Raw genomic sequence first — 16,884 nt, forward strand, 5'->3', positions numbered from 1 at the left:
ATTTTACCCACAATGCAGCGAAGGGACCGCTGTTCAGCCACACACAGCAGGACTGGGTGAAGCCCCGGGTGTCCCACTGCCCAGGCCTCCTCTTTCACCCACTCAGGACAGGCCTGTGGTTATTTCTGCAAACAATGATCAAATAAATGATTCTGAATGCCCTTTATAGGTGAAAGCCAATTCCTGGGGGTAGGGTGGTGTGGGGAACAGGCATCCCCTCAGGCTGTGACTCCACTCTCCCCAGACCTGAAAGCACAATGTCCCTCCTGGAGTGACAAGAGGTTTGCAGCAACTCAGAGTGCTTGACGTTTCCCTCAAAAGTGAACCTACGCTGCTGGTCAGGAGGCCACAGGTGCACCTGCCAGTCCTTCTGCACCAGACCACCTGGCCGTGGCTCTACAACAAGTGCAGGTGGCAGCTCCAGAGCTCCTGCAGCTCAGAGGGCACCGCTGTGCCCACGCACACCTGCACAGTGGGCAGCAGGCTGGGCCCAGGCAACTGAGGTGTTGCTGCAGAGCAGCTTCTGCAGGCCCACAAGACCCAGTGCCGTAGGGGCCAAGGTCATCACTGTCGTGCTTGAAGAATATGCTGAGGACCTGGACCTGGCACATCAGGGAGCAGAGCCCACCTCAAGGAGTGGAAGGGAGGAGACAGACAACCAGTGTCTAGATACTAGAAAAGGGGTCACCAAACTACTGCCCTGGGGCCACATTCAGCCTCTCTCTCACCTATTTGCAGCCCATGATCAAAAAATGACTTTTACATGTTCAAACAGGAAAACAATCAGAAAATAATAATATTTCATGGCACATAAAAATCATATGAAATTCACTTTTCAGTGCCCATAAATAGTTTTATTGACTTACAGCCGTGTTCATTTACATATGTATGGCCAACGGCTGCTAGGAGTTGAGACAGTCTGTATGCTAGGAGTTGAGACAGCTGCTGCTTGGTGCATTACCAACCACAGGAAGCAGGTTCGCTGCAACAGTGTTCCCAGTCGATACGTCATCGTTCCAGTAAGACTTCATTTTATGTTTATAAGCAGTGGTTGTAGATCCAGTGACAACAAGAGAAAAGAGAGACATGGACTTGGAATGCCACATGAACTTGGAATGACACTAGGGAGCATGGATTATTTTGTCATCAGATTACTGGCAAAGCGTTGTATCTATTGTGTTCTATGGTTAAAATGGGTTCTCCAAAGTTCATGTGTTAGAAACTAAATTTCCAATACAACTGTGTTGAGAGATGACCCTGAGAGGTGATTAGGTTTCCCAAAGGTCATGAATACACTAATACTACTGTCACGGGAGTGAGTTAGTTATCTCAGAAGTGGGTTTCTGATAAAGCAAGATGGGCCCCTTCTTGCTCTCCTGGGCCACCTTGCCTTTCCATCTCTGCCATAGGGTGACACAGCACAATGACTCTCACCAGATGCCAGTTCCTTGACCTTGGACTTTCCAATCTCCAGAACTATGAGGGGAAAAAAAAAATGCATTTTCTTTTTAAATTACTCAGTCTCTGAAATCCCATCATTGCAACACAAAACAGACTCAAGATGTGATGCTAAAGAACACATTGCGTGTTATCATGTTCACAATAAGCACTCAACACACAGTTCCCAATTCACAGGGGGGAAAGTCAGAAAAATTAGAAATGTTAAAGTGGAATAGCTCATCACAACAGAAATTCTTCACCAAAACAGAAACTGAAAATGATTTTTCTGAAGGGCTCATTGTTAGGCAAGCAAGGAAAGCCATTTACTTGGAATGAGTTAATTAAACCATATTTGATTACGGCAGTCCAAAAAAAATGAAACAAAAATAACTGCACTCATCTGCCTCCTAGAACACCAAATGGTTGGAGATTAGATTTTTCCAGAGACTTGATTATGTTTCTTAAGAAATGTAACATAAAATCACAAGACAGAGCAGCACTTACATATGAAACATACCACAGTAAATTTGATAACCAACTTTTGAATCATAAGAATGTTTATCCGTCTTATGTGCTTTCCCATGCTGCAAAGTTAACATTAGAAATGAGATCCCATTTGCATATATGTTTGCATTAGACTTATTATCTAAGCTCAGACTAGAGTGTCAGTGTTTTTTAAACCTCAATGCAAGAACAAAAAAAGATTTCCATATTTTCAAAACCAACTAAACTGTGAAGTTGAAGCACTTCAAGTGGAAGTGACCTCAAATCTAATGACATGCCATACTAGAAAGAAACAGAAAAGAAGCTCATAGAATTCTATAAGTATCTTTCAAGTAATAAATACTTCACTAGTCAGCTTTCCATCACAGTGACAAAAGAAGTGAGGTAAGCCACTTATAAAAAGAAAAAACAGAAGAAAAAGAAGTTATACTCCATTTATGTTTGATGTGTCAACATGCATTCTACTTTCATGTATAAATAATTGGAACAAATTTTTAAAAATTATTTTGACTCATGATTTCTGAGGTTTTGGTGTCTGGTCACTTGGACCTGCTGCTTTGGGCCTGTGGCAGAACAGCACATCATGGCAGGAGCACTTGGCAGAGGAGAATGCTCACTTCATCACAGCTGGGAAATGAAAGAAAAAGAGACAAGAAGGGGCCAGGCCTCAAAATCCCCTTCAAGGGCACACCCCAGTGACCTAACAAGCTTCTACTGGGCCCTACATCTTAAATGTTCCATTTCCTCCCAACATAGCCACCAGCTGGCAGCCACGTCTTTAACACTTGGCAGCCAGGTCTTTAGGGGACATTTAAGGTGCGAATTACAGACAAACTACACAATTAAAAAATCCTATGTTTGCAGATTGGCATTAGCATTTGACAGCACCTAACTAGGTGAAGACATTTTCAAAGATGAAATATATAAAATCTCACTACATATCAGCATTAACAGATGAACATTTGCAATTAATGGTAATAATGGAGAGTACTAGTGGGCTGGGTTTGTGGCTCAGTGGTAGAGCCCTTGTCTGGCATGTGTGAGGCCCTGGGTTCCATCCTCAGCACCACATAAGGATCAATCAATAAATATCAAGGCATGGTGCCCATCTACAACTAAAAATTTAAAAAACAATAATAATAATGGAGGATACCAACTTTGAAGCCCCAATTAAGCAAAATGTTTAGAACAACCCCCAAAAGAATTTCCAATCTTCTCATTGGTAGACCTGTCCTACTAAAAAAAAAAAAAAAAAAGAAAAGAAAAAAAAAAAGAAAAGTTCTTGAGTCCACACTGACACCTCCCATTCCAGCCCAAGAGGGAGGCTGTGCCTCACTTTGCCCATTCCCTAGTCCTGTCTTCTTTCTTTCATAGTAACTGAAGGTCCCCAAATCGACGTTCATTTCTCAATTCTACACACACATAAAAAGGTTTCAGAATTGCTACCCTCATATCACCTTCAAACACAACTTGTCTGCACTTCCTGTTCTTTTTTCCTAGACTGCAGCTTTCTAGTTAAATTATCATGCTCAAATGTTACAGGGATTCCCTTTTCCCTGTTTTTGTGGTGGTTATGTTGTGTTGAGTTTCAGTTCATTTGTTTTTACTTGAATTAGTTTTGGCATTTTTTTCCTCACTATTTTTGAATACTGTTATGAAACATTAACATGCTTCCGAAACATAACGTCACATAAAAAGGTGAATTCAGGTGAGTGCTCTCCCTCTCCTCTCGCCCCTTCCACTTGTCTGCCCTAGTCCTGCGGGTCACTTTATGTTATTGTTGTCTAGTTTACCTTTTTTTTTTTTTTTTTTGCAAAAGTAAGGACATGTGGGGTAGAGAGAGAAGATGGGAGGGGAGGGGAAGGGGGATAGTAGAGGATAGGAAAGGCAGCAGAATACAACGGTTACTATTATGGTATTATGTAAAAATGTGGATGTGTAACCGATGTGATTCTGCAATCTTTGTAATGTTTTGAATAACCAATAAAAAAAAAGTAAGGACATGCATGTTTTCAACAGAAATGTTTGCATTGAATGTACTACTCTTTAATTTGCTTTAACAAACAATGTATCTTAGAGATCTGTCTCTGTTCTTACATGTGGATGGTCTGCATGTTTTTCCAAATGTTGTGTCATGTTCTTTAATACAGAAAATGATCTTTCTTATATTTACTTCATCATGAAACTCTGCAAGTTTTTCTATGATAAAATTGGAAAGGTGTCATGGCAGCTCTTCAGTTCCTCCTGGCTGTTAATTAGTTAAGAATTTTGTCAAAATAAAAAATCAGAGGGCTGGGGATGTGGCTCAAGCGGTAGCACGCTCGCCTGGCATGCATGCGGCCCGGGTTCGATCCTCAGCACACATACAGACAAAGATGTTGTTGTGTCTGCCGAAAACTACAAAATAAATGTTTAAAAAATTCTCTCTCTCTCTTTAGAAAAAAAAATCAGAATAATGCATCATTGCTGAGGGGTTTGTCCTTCCAGCATCAACTATGGGGATCTTGAGGGCGTGGAGAAACACTTCTGGAGATGGTTTCAGAGAACTGTGTCTGCTTTATTGCACAGGAATATATATATATACACACACACACCAATTTACATATAATAGTCATGATAGGCCAACATATTTTACAGGATCCAGATACCAAGAGTCCAGAAACTGCCATGTAGGCCAGCCTTATACCAACAGGGGAATAACTTCTTGTGAAAGGAACAAGGAAATGGTGCTTGCCAGTGTTCTGACAGCACTCTGCTCCAAAACATAGCATTCTATATTAGGACTTCGCTGCTGCACAATGAGCAAGATAAGCATTCCTCCATGAGGGTTCAAGATCAGGCCCTGCAACACACCATGACATGAATATATTTTTAAAAAGAATCTTCTTGCCGGGCATGGTAGCCCACTCCTGTAATCCCAGCAGCTGGGGAGGCTAAGGCAGGAGGATCCTGAGTTCAAAGCCAGCCTCAGCAAAAGCAAGGCACTAAGCAACTCAATGAGAATTTGTTTCTAAATGAAATATGAAATAGGGCTGGGGATGTGCTCAGTTCAATCTGAGTTCAATCCCCTGTACCTCCCTGCAAAGAAAAAAAGAAAGAAATGGGAGGGAACTAACATGGAACTAGCCTAGGGATGCGTGGAGCGCGACTGAAATCACTCTGAAAACCTCCTCTCAATTCCCACACCATTCCTCAACTCCTCGGTTCCTCTTGCCTGTTAATGAGTTCAGTCCAGTAATTTTTATGGACATAAGAAATAAAGACTCTTTTCAATGAAAAACGTTAAATTGGATTTCATGATTGCATTGGTAAAAAGAAATGCAGTCCATGACACGGGGTGGAGGGGGTGTATACAAACCCTGGGGGAAAAACATTCATAGGAATTGTTTGAAATTCAAGGAATTTTTTTTTTAATTCATTAGGAATTGGATTACTCTGAATCCACAGGGTATTTTGTTTGTAGAATTCACAGAACCACATGGAAAGAGGGAAACAAACATGAGAAAATATGGCAAATAAGCAGGGAGAGGAATTGAACTTAGAGAAAGGGTGGGGACTTAGAGACCCCTGTAGAGGTGTGTGGCCAGGCTTAGCGATGACCTGGAGTGGGGGAGCCACCTGGGCCATGGAGACCGACTCTATCAGAAGGAACGTGAGCCAGCAGGGCAGGAAGGGAAGGTGTGGTGACAGAGATGGGCTCCCAGGAGCACATGGCCAGCAGGGTGAGCAGCAGAGGGCCCACAGGAAGACGCTGAAGTCCCTCACCTGATCATGGGAAGACATGGAGTCCTTTTCCTGAACCCAGGGCAGTGACTAGGTCAGAGGCAAATCACAGGCGGGGAGAGAGAAGAGAAAGGAAGAAAGTGAAGATGGTCAGCTTGGACCGTGCTTTGAAGGGCATGGGGAGCCAAAGGGTAGAAAGCTGGTAACTAGAGATTAACCAGAGGGCGAGAGCCAATAAGGCCAAGGTCTAGAAGTCTTCAAGCTTTTCCCTATTTGGTCCAAATTTACACATTTACTATACCAGATGATATTTACTTTAAATACCAAATAGTCTCGAATCTTCCTTATATCCAGTTTCTTTCACTCATCCTTGTATTCTTATAGCCTCTATTTCTGTCCTACATTGAAAACACTCACACTCTGGAGTGAGATGATATCTTAAAGTAGTTTTGATTTGCATTTCTCTGATTGCTAGAGATGATGAACATTTTTTCATATATTTGTTGATTGATTGTATACCCTCTTCTGAGGAGTGTCTGTTCAGGTCCTTGGCCCATTTGTTGATTGGGTTATTTGGGTTTTTTTTTTTTTTTTTTTTTTTTGGTGCTTAGACAATAACAATAAGTGTTGGCGAGGATGTGGGGGAAAAGGTACACTCATACATTGCAAGTTGGTGGGATTGAAAATTGGTGCAGCCAATATGGAAAGCAGTATAGAGATTCCTTGGAAATCTGGGGATGGAACCACCATTTGATCCAGCTATCCTTTTCCTCGGTTTATACCCAAAGACTTAAAAACAGTATACTATAGAGACACATCAATGTTTCTAGCAGCACAATTCACAATAGCTAAACTGTGGAGCCAAACTAGATGCCTTTCGGTGGATGAATGGATAAAAAAATGTGGTATATATACATAATGGAATTTTACTCAGCAGAAAAAGAGAATAAAATCATGGCATTTGCAGGTAAATGGATGGAGATGGAGAAGATAATGTTAAGTGAAGTTAGCCAATCCCCAAAAAAAGAATGTTTTCTCTTATATATGGAGACTGACTAATATTGGGGTAGGGAGGGGGAGCATGGGGGGAATAGATGAATTCTAGATAGGGCAGAGGGGTGGGAGGGAAAGGGAGGGGACAGGGGATTAGCAAAGATGGTAGAATGTGATAGACATCATTATCCAAAGTACATATATGAAGACACGAATTGGTGTCAACATACTTTATATACAATCAGAGATATGAAAAATTGTGCTGTATACGTGTCATAAGAATTGTAATGCATTCCACGGTCATGTATTTTTTTAAAAATCAATTTAAAAAAAGAAAACACACATGCCTTCACGTGTACACACAAATGCTAAGGCATACACATGTACGCATGTGCACACACGACCTGGACACACACATACATACACATGGTTCTGCAGGCACACACTACACACATACAGAGACAACTGTGTGCATGAATTGGATCTCCCTGGGAAATACAGTCACTTGGCCTGTCCCCAGATTCCAGACCACTGGGCATTGTGCCCAAGACTGCAAAAGAAAGAAAGGCACATGGCTTCAGAATAAAATTCTAGAAAAAAAAAACAAAAAACAAACAAAAAAAAAAACCACGAGGCTTTACAAAGAGAAAAAACCAAAAGCATTTCTAATTTTATTTCTTTTTAAGATGACAGCAGGGAATTGTGGAAGCTGTGGATTGGCAAACCTCCCCCTCAGCCAGGGGAGGACAAGGCTCTGCACAGCCAGGCTCGGGGGCTGTGGGCCCTGAAGGGCTGCAGATCCCTCCGGGAGGCTGGTCTGTCTTCTTGGGGTTTACTTTCTGAGGAAAGCACAGGCATCCAGGAGCTCTGTGGGACACAACAGAGCAGGAGATTCAGAAACTGATGGTTTAAATCAATTCTTTAAGTCAATAACCCAAGGAGGGCACCGGAACGGTTTCCTCTGCCTTCTCCCACCCCCGGGAGTCAGTGCGGGCCTCTCCCACATTTTTCCCATCTCTTCTCTCAGCAACTGCAGTGTCCAGAGAACACAGGCATGTCTAGCCTTCACCAGCCAGGGCGTTCCCCTGCTCTGGCCTAAGGGACACTGCCACCCCTCCCTACTATCTCCAGGTGATCAGTTGTCACACTCTCAGGTTCACAAGGCAAGTAGTGGTCCTCTAAGTTCCAGAAAGTGAGCCGTTAATGCAAATTTGTTTGCAACCATGTTCTTCTACCCACTCAATCATCCCTCTGCAAACACTTCCCGAGCTCCCACTTTGCATGAGTCACCATGCTGAGAACTGCCCCTGGGGTCAGCAGGGAGAGACAGCATCCCTCAAGGGCACACAGTCTCCATAATCCCCTGCTGACTGAAGCTGTAGTTATCAAAATGTGGTCCTCCTCAGCATCAAATGACCTGAAATGTGCCTCAGTCCTGGACAGGATTGACACATTCGGAGCCTGGTGATAACTCTCTGCTGTGGGGAGCTGTCCTGTGCATTCGTTAGCAGCATCCCTGGACTCTACCCATCTGATACCAGCAGCATCTTCTAAATTGTGGTAATCAAAAATGTCTCCAGGCATTGCTAAATGTTCCCTCGCAGGCAAATTTGTTCTGAGTTGAGAACAAGCCTCTGCCTCCCTGGGTGAGGGACGAGGAATACAAATCTGGTTGGTCACCGTGCACAGAGGTGTCAAGCTTGCTGGAACTTGAGAATCATCACTGGAAGCCTTACAACACTCTGGAATATCTTCTAAATATTTTTAAAGGATTTGATTATGATCGGTACATTTCCCTGGTTAAGTTTCCCTACATTTGAATTTTTTTTTTTTTTTGCTGGGGAGGGGTGGTGGGGATCGAACTCAGGGGCATTCAACCACTGAGCCACATCCCCAGCCCTATTTTGTATTTTAGTCAGAGAGAGGGTCTCACTGAGTTGCTTAGGGCCTCACCATTGCCCAGGTTGGCTTTGAACTTGCGATCCTCCTGCCTCAGCTACCGGAGCCATTGGGATTATGGGCATGCACCACCACACCCGGCCCTACATTGGAATCTTTTGAGAATGTGCATTCTAAGATGCATTTTGACCCTAAAATCTTGACCTTTACCAGCGATGGTTTCTCAGTGATGCTCTCCAGGGCCCTCTTACCGGAGGTTGAGCATTGCTGCAGATTAGCAACGGCTGTGATGTACTGCTGTCCCAGATACTTCTCACTTGTCGTTCTGCCATGGAGTTTAGCCAGACACTCAGTGTTGTCATTGAACAGAAGGTTTTTGGTATCAGACTTGAACAGGCAGAATTCTCCTGGGCACCTACTGCCTTTTCTTCCAAACATAATCTGTGTCAAAAGGTGACAGTACGTGATTAGCCAAGGGAAACAGGAGAATATACGAACTGGGAGGCTGTTTCTTCCATTCTCACACCACTTCTGATCTCACCTCCTGCCACCTCCCTTCTAAATTAGTGGCCTCTTTCCATAGACCTTCTTGCAGGTGACTAGGTGACAGCTGAGTATTTTTGAGGCCTACCCTCCAAGAACTGATCACCTAGAAAATTCTAACATGTCAGCTTTCTCAGAGAGTCAGTCTTTCCACTCACCAAGGCAATTGCCCCGGGGCAGGATACTCAGCCTCCCTTAGCTGCACACAGCCTCTTCTCCATACCCAGGGTCATTGCCTTGGAAGCACCCCTGGAGTAATGAATGATGTCGTGATATAAAAATAGAAGTTCTAGTAGAGAATCTCAGATTTTCAGGAAATTTTAGGGTTTCCTTCAAATCACATTCACATTGATGGACCTACATCTATGGAGAAAGCTCTGGGTTTGTGGTCTCAGGGACCTTGTCCAGAACATTATTCAGTGGCCCAGCCTCGGGAAACTTCCATAGTAACCACTCTCTGAGGGAAGAGGATAGTAATTACCTCTTAGCCACGCAGGGAATGGGAGCCCAGGGGCACAGAGACCCGGGCAGAAGTCAAGTGGATCCCAGGAAGCCCAGAGTCAGAAGCCTCTGTGGTTCTCCTTGAGACTCCCCATAGCTCAGAGCAAATGGTGCTCCCACCAGCGTCGAGTGGAGGGGCCAAGAAGGCTTGTGCGGGCTGATTCACCTGGCTCCGGGGTTGCCCAACCTAACAGGAGCCCACAAAGTTAAGAGCAAGCCAGGGGCCCTGGTGGTCCATACCTGTTGATCCAGCAGCACCTGCTCAAGGTGTGCTGCCTTATCTTTCCTAGATACCACAGCATGATTTGGGGCCACCGCCAGATGGCAACTCCGAGCCTCAGTCACAGGCTTCCGGGTGCCATCAAGGCACAGGAGCTCAAAGTCATCCAGCTTCAGATCCTTAGCCCATGCCTCCGTGTTCTTTCCTGCCAAGACAAAAGAAGGTGGTATCAGTCACATCTGCCCTGCGTGGTCCAGGGGTCTTTCTGGGTGGATGTGACCCTCCCATTGACCTCTCAAAACATATTCACTGGGGTTGTGGTGCTGTGAGGGAGAGGAAAACAAAGCTTTGTTCTGGGCAGTACTCAAACTTCAGACAACCAAACATTAGCATAGAGTGGGACACTATTCAGCAATAAAAGGAAGCCAAGGTCACACACGGATGGGCCTCAAACACTAAGTGAAAGAAGCCATCACAAAAGACCACAAGTCATGATTCCATTCGCATGAGTAGGCAGCGCCACAGAAGCAGAAAGTGGACAGTCACCTGTGCGGAAGGAGTGGGGAGGGGTGATGCTACTAGGGGTAGGTGGCCTTCATGGGGTTATTCAAGTGCTCTTTGCTCTGTTGGTGGCTGTACAGCTCTGTGGGCTGGAGACCACTGAATGGCACACTTGGAATGGGAGAAACTTATAGTCTGCAAATTGTATCTCAATAAAGATATTAAAAGTTCTTTAAGTTTTTTTTTTTTTTTTAAGAAAATGCTCCATCTATGCCATATTTTCCAGTGAATTCCAGAAAGGAAAAAAAAACCAGGTTGAGTATTTTTTTTTTTAATCAAAAATGTCTGGGATCAGAAGTGCTTTGAACTTTTTTTTAAATTTTGTCATATTTGCTTATATAGAATGAGTTACCTTGGGGAATAGGTTCCAAATCGAAGCACAAATTTCATTTATGTTTCATATACCTGTGATGCCCATGAACTGAAGATAATGTTATACGGTGTTTCCAGTGTTTCTAGCCTGAATTTTGACTGTGAACCTATCACATGAGGTCAGGCGTGAAATTTTCCTCTGGGGGTGTCATGTCAGTGTTCAAAAATCTTTTGGAGCATTTCAGATTTTTGAATTAGGTGTCTCAACCTAGAGCTCATTTATATTCAAGAGGAACATTTCCTTTCCTTTTCAAATGCTTTCAGTGTAACCAGAGAAAGAATAGGAATTTCTAGGATTTATCCAATATGTTTCATCAGTTCCAATAAAAGATAGTACCAGAGGCCTTGAAATTAAATTTGTCATCAATCTGGTCCCTGGAGACCACTTTGATTGACTGCCATAGATCCTAAATGCAATTTCCCGTGTGTCTGTGGGCGCATATACGGGCTCACGTTCAGGCCCTGCTTGTCTCTCCTGCCCTCCCACCTTAAGGAAACACCTCACCGTCCTCTAGATTCCACTATTTGATATTGACATCCTTCTGGACCCACAGGTCTGCCCCTAATCCCTTTCCAGGAGATAAGAGGAGAGTCAGGAAGAGAGGGGAGAAGTGGCTGACTACAGGGCTCACTGAAGGAGGGAGGCAGAAGTGGAGGCTATTCTTAGGGAACAAAATAGCCAGCCATTGCTAAAGCTGAGGGGTGGGAGGCAGAGCAGGGCTGAAGAAGGGAGACGCTATTTGAAAGACAGCAAATAACTGAAGTAGCTTTTTTTTTTTTTTTTTTTCCAACTGGAGATCAGAAGAGTGATTGCTCTACCATCGGCTGGTGAATTACCTTTCTCATCTGCATCCACCTGTAATTTTTGTCCCCACTATCTCCCAAGGAGCTTCCAGAACAAAGGCTTGCATGAGGCTGAATGAGGCCTCTACATCCTTTTTTACTTTATTTTTTATTTACTTGTTTTTGGTAGCAGGGATTGAACCCACGGGTGTTTAACCACTGAGCCACACCCCAGACCTTTTGATATCTTAGAGACAGGGCCTTGCTAAGTTTCTGAGACTGGCTTTGAACTTGTGGTGCTCCTGTCTCAGCCTCTCAAACCGCTGGGATTACAGGCATGCATCATTGTGCCCAGATCTACTTCCTTTTTTTAAAAGGGAAATATTATTTTCATATGTTCAGTTTTAAAAATCCATATCATCTACACTTATAGGCATGTGTGATCTCATCTAGGCAGATGGTGAGTTTTTTCAGCTTAGACAAAGCCAGGGAGACCTTTGCTACTGAGTATGGTGTGTGTGTGTGTGTGTGTGTATGTGTGTGTGTGTGTGTGTGTGTGTGTGAATTCAGCTTCAAAATCACTGTATCACCTACAGATGTGACCATGTTGCCAACTAAAGTAAAATTTTGGAATTCTTTCAGTCAATCTGGGAATTGCTAGAATGCCTCCTCACTGCAAAACCAAACACTGAGATGTGTTGTGATGCCAAAGACTCTGTTTTGAAAGAGGAAGGGAAATATCTTCACCTACCATCAGTGTTCTGCAAGACAGTGACATCTTTCAAAAATGCAACGTCTCCCGCCTTCTCAGCCAGGCACCTGAGAAGTTTCAAAAAAACAATACATCACAAGAGAAGACAAACAGAATTTTTGTAAATATTTATACTATGCATTTCAAAAACGGAAACACGAAAGTAAACATGTAAAAAATGAAAATATTTCTGGGAGTTTATGCTTTAAGATGGCAGATAGAACACATCTGTGTTCTCTCCCTTCCTCTAAAAGTCCCAATGAAATGACATTGATGAGATTTTGTTAAAACCCATTAAAAAAGAGAGAGAAAGAGAAGATAATAATCCACTTCAGAAGTCAGGCAGCAAATGGCTGAGCAGTTACTAACCGAACAGAGCCAAGAAAGCTGTGCTGTAAGCTAGAAGGGGTTGAAACTCAGAAGAAAGCTAATGTGCACTGCAGAACCCCGGGGCGGGGTGGAGGGTTGGGGGCCATGTGCTCTACACATCACTGAAAGTGGCTGAGAAAGGAAGGCACCCCCACACCCCATGCACCTCCTCCTTCACCCTGGCAGAGGGGTAAAGGCTTATCCACTGGGAGGCTGAACCTAAAGAGTACTATAGTATAGAGAATCAAACACAGCTAAAGGCAGACATGGAACACTGAAAACAAAGAGTGAAATGAAAAATTTATATACTAGAACATTAAGTCACAGCCCTTTGCCCCCACTCAGCTTGCAGAAGACTGGTTGTCGGGGCTGTGATTTCCCCCCAAGAAGCAGATAGTAAATTTCTTTGCTCTGGGGAATCTGATCAAGTCAAGAACAATAACCATAGAATCTGATAATTGGTTGCTCACAATGAAATGACACAAACCAGTAACCCGACAGGAAGACCCGGTGCTTGCCGAGATTGGCAACTGATAGGAGCTAACAGTCAGCACCAGAGCTTCTTTCTCGCTCCCCCCCACACACACTCTTAATATGGACAGTCAGAGGCCATCAAATATTTGAAGGAAGATCACAAGAAGTGGAGATCAAAACAATTACACTCAAAGGATACAGAAACAATGTAGGAGAGATGATAAAGCTTTTTTTTAACTATAATTAATATTATTAAAGATATGAAAGAAACAAATTCATAAAACAAGGATAGGAAGTTCTAAAAAAGAATAGTCAGAATACAAAAAGAGTTCTTAGAAGGTAAAAAAATAATCATCATTATAAAAATTCTTTTAAACCATATAAAACTAAAGTGAGCAGATATCCCAGAAACTGTAAGATAAAGAAAAGATAATAAAATAAATAATAAGGAAATCAGATGATAATCCAGAAAAATTAAAGTTTAAAGAGAAAATAGAAGGATGGAAATTGTCAAAGAAATAAGAATTTCCCCATACTAAATAACTTGAGTTTCCAGATGAAATGGTCAACCAAGAACCCAATCTAATAAATTGGGAATAGACTCACATAAAGAAATGACAATCTGAAGTTTCAAAAAACTTGCCATAAAAAGTAGCTCAAAACATTTTCAAGAAGAAAGTCATATACAAAGAACCAGTAATCAAAAATGATACCTCATTTCTCAACAGCAACTCTAGAAATAATGACAATGTACTAGTGGTTTTAAATTTTTAAATTTGTTATATTTTCCATTGTTTGTTCTTCCTGTGATACATTCCAGATAATTTTTTTTCATATCTTCCACCTAACTTCCTTTTTAGCTATTTCCTGCTAAACTAATGGATCACATAGTTCATTTTTTTCTTTCATATTTATTTTTATATTTTTTTCCTTTTTAGAAGTTCTATTTATTCCTTTTTAAAAATACTAACATTTTTTTCTGTTGAATTTTTACATAAGCAATTTTTTTCTCTTATGTGTTTGTTCAGTTAATATTATTATAGTAATTTTTTACCATGTACTGCTCGTTGCCATTGAAAAAGAATTTTTGAGTAGATTTTGAGAACTAATTTAAGGATTCTGTCTTCCAGACAGGTTCCTAGAGAGACAATTAATCTGGAACCACATATATATATATATATTTCTGGACCATCCAAGGAGGCAAAAGTTTGAATTGCAAATCCATGCAAGAATTGGTTCATGGCTTAAATTTCTCAGGAAATTTCCAGACAACTTAAAATCCACTGAGCGTGGACATGGAAGCTACTTCTGGTTCTCTCACCTTAAGGGTATAAGGTAATTTCTTAGGGTTAAGTTTACCAAAATAAGGATAGAAGTGGTTCCGATTCACTCTCTAAATTCCTATTCCCTCCCTAGATTTTAGTCTGATAATTCCTTATTATTTTGTCAGTTATCTGGTGCTTTTAAGAATTTGTGTGTCTGAATGTACGTTGTGTATGTGCTTAATCCAGCATTTTTGCTTGTTTTTAGGAGGCAAGTTTGGTGAAAATATCCTAATGTTGCTATTTCTCAAATTCAGAAATCTTATCAAAATTCCTAGGGAAAAAATGTCCAACCTAGACCTAGTTACCCAGTCAAACTATAAATCAATTCATAAGTAGAATAAAAATGTCCGACAGGCAAATACTCAAAAAAAATAGCAATTTCTATTCATCCTTGATCAAGAAGCTGATGGGGGGTGTGTCTGTTCCAATAAGACAAAGAGAGGTAATGATATAAAATCCAGGAAACAGGCCATCTAACAAGAAACAACACAGAGGGAGGTCCCAGATGATGGCCAAGGGGATTCCTAAAACCATGCATGTAAAGGTGGCCTAAAGAACACCCAATCAGACTGTGGCCAAAGGATAGAAGTCTGCAGGAGCAACATCTCCAAGTGTATGATGAAAGCAAGACAGCACCCAGTGTGTGTACACTTTGTGCATGGGGAAGAGATTACATTACTGGCAGAGAATTTGAATTAGTGAATAAAGAAAGCTCAGAAAATTCAGGAAATAAGAAAGGGGACAGTATGAACTCCAAAGTAAATTAAAAGTTTGCCCAATAAGGGAAATATAGTCTTATCATATCTCATATTTAATATGATAATAAAGTTTGAATAGTCATAATAATATAATGAATCTGATACAATTGTATTGGATGCTAATGGAGGTGAAGATGTGGAGTGGAAGAGGGATAGGGAGCCATGTGAGAGACTAGAAATAAAGAGCCAGCAATAATAGGGTGTTCGATATAAATGCAAAGTTATATCAGACATCTGGTTCTAGCTTCCAATTATTTTGTTAAAAAATTCCCCCTGCAACCTAGATTGTAAATAGAATTTGAATAAAAGACAAAGCAGTACACATAGAAATGCTAAAATGCAGACGATTCCAATGGAATAAGACTTTGCTGCAGGTCCAGAAAAAGAAAAAAGGATCATATGATTCTGACGCAGTCTTATCAGACATGTGTGTCTATTCAATATTTTCTGAGTGGAATCCCATTGCAACTTTTCCATTTGCAAAACTTTAGATCCTTAAAGATATTTTTGTACATTCCAAAAACATTTTTGTTTGTTTGATTTTTACAAATCGGAGTATTGCAATCCCTACAGCAAAAGCTACCGCATTCACATTAAAAGCTCAAAGGCTAGCATTTGACCAATCTTTCTTAGATGCATGATGCCATCTGGTGGTGAAATATACTCCAAGAGAATGGAGAAAGGGGCCAGGGAAAAGAGCATTTTTACACCCTCCCAATCAACAGCACCACTGTGAAACAATAAAACTATAACGTGGGCTGTGGATAGTTGTTATGACCACTCTAGGTTTACAACATGTGAATTCTGGAAGCTAATCTTTTGGTTGATTTCTCCCTTCACTACACTGCAATACTTTTTTCTTTTTGTCATTTCTAAGGCCAGAGTCACTAGAGACCTCAGAGAGGGCGTGGGAAAGAGAATTCTCCCCCACAACGTTGAATTGTAGGAAGCACTTGAAGACCACACACTCAACCCATTTGATTTTTTGAGGATGAGGATACTGAGGTCTGCTGCAGTTGACTTTGGCTCAGAGCGCAGGCAGGAGCATAGCAGAGCTGAGGTCAGACAGCCCTGGTCCAGCCTCCACTCTTGGAGGTTCTGGGTGTGATGGAGGGAGCCCTCACTAGTGCTGCCCATTTGATGCCCACAGGATGGCTCCTGGCTCTGCTGTGTCAGGCCACACCTGGACCCTTAGAACTGCAATGACAATGTGTTGCAGGATGAGAGACCAGACCCTTCCTGGTGGAGCTCAGTCACAGACTCACCTGAAAGCCCCAGTGTAGCCATAGTATCTCTCGTTATTGTTTGGCATACACTTATGCTCACCCTTCTCATCACCAATACACAGAGCACACAGATTGGATGCTGGGTCAGACCCAGGGGCACAGCTTTGACTGAAGAATTCACCTGAACAGAAGAAACAAGGGAAGTCAGTTCTTCCAACCTGAGTCAACACAGCCTTTACCTAACAGGTGATGCAGCTTGGTTTTAGTTCAGCATATGGTCCGGGACAGAAAGAACACATTCACGGTCACAATAGGTGACATATTACCACCAACCAAGGACCCACCAGAAATCAGAAAATCTCTAGACTATAGGGCTGATAAGAAACCTTCCCTTTCTTTATCCTGAACTTGGACTGTAGAAGCAGAGACTGGACCTCCAGTT

The 16,884-nt window shown here is 42.1% G+C and overlaps 1 protein-coding gene across 1 annotated transcript in view; it reads right to left on the reverse strand.

Moving 5' to 3' along the window:
* Positions 1–7,388: 7,388 nt before the first annotated feature.
* Positions 7,389–16,884, reverse strand: part of Ltf (lactotransferrin) — a 29,485-nt gene continuing 19,989 nt past the window's right edge. The window contains exons 13-17 of the mRNA XM_076869788.2: positions 16,482–16,623; positions 12,291–12,358; positions 9,844–10,028; positions 8,811–9,000; positions 7,389–7,527 (exon numbers count right to left, since the gene is read on the reverse strand). Of these exons, the coding sequence (XP_076725903.2) occupies positions 7,493–7,527; positions 8,811–9,000; positions 9,844–10,028; positions 12,291–12,358; positions 16,482–16,623 (620 nt within the window). The 3' untranslated portion in view covers positions 7,389–7,492. The remainder of the gene's footprint in view (positions 7,528–8,810; positions 9,001–9,843; positions 10,029–12,290; positions 12,359–16,481; positions 16,624–16,884) is intronic.

The sequence above is a fragment of the Callospermophilus lateralis genome, chromosome 1 (genome assembly GCF_048772815.1).
Source record: "Callospermophilus lateralis isolate mCalLat2 chromosome 1, mCalLat2.hap1, whole genome shotgun sequence".
In the NCBI taxonomy this organism is placed as follows: domain Eukaryota; kingdom Metazoa; phylum Chordata; class Mammalia; order Rodentia; family Sciuridae; genus Callospermophilus; species Callospermophilus lateralis.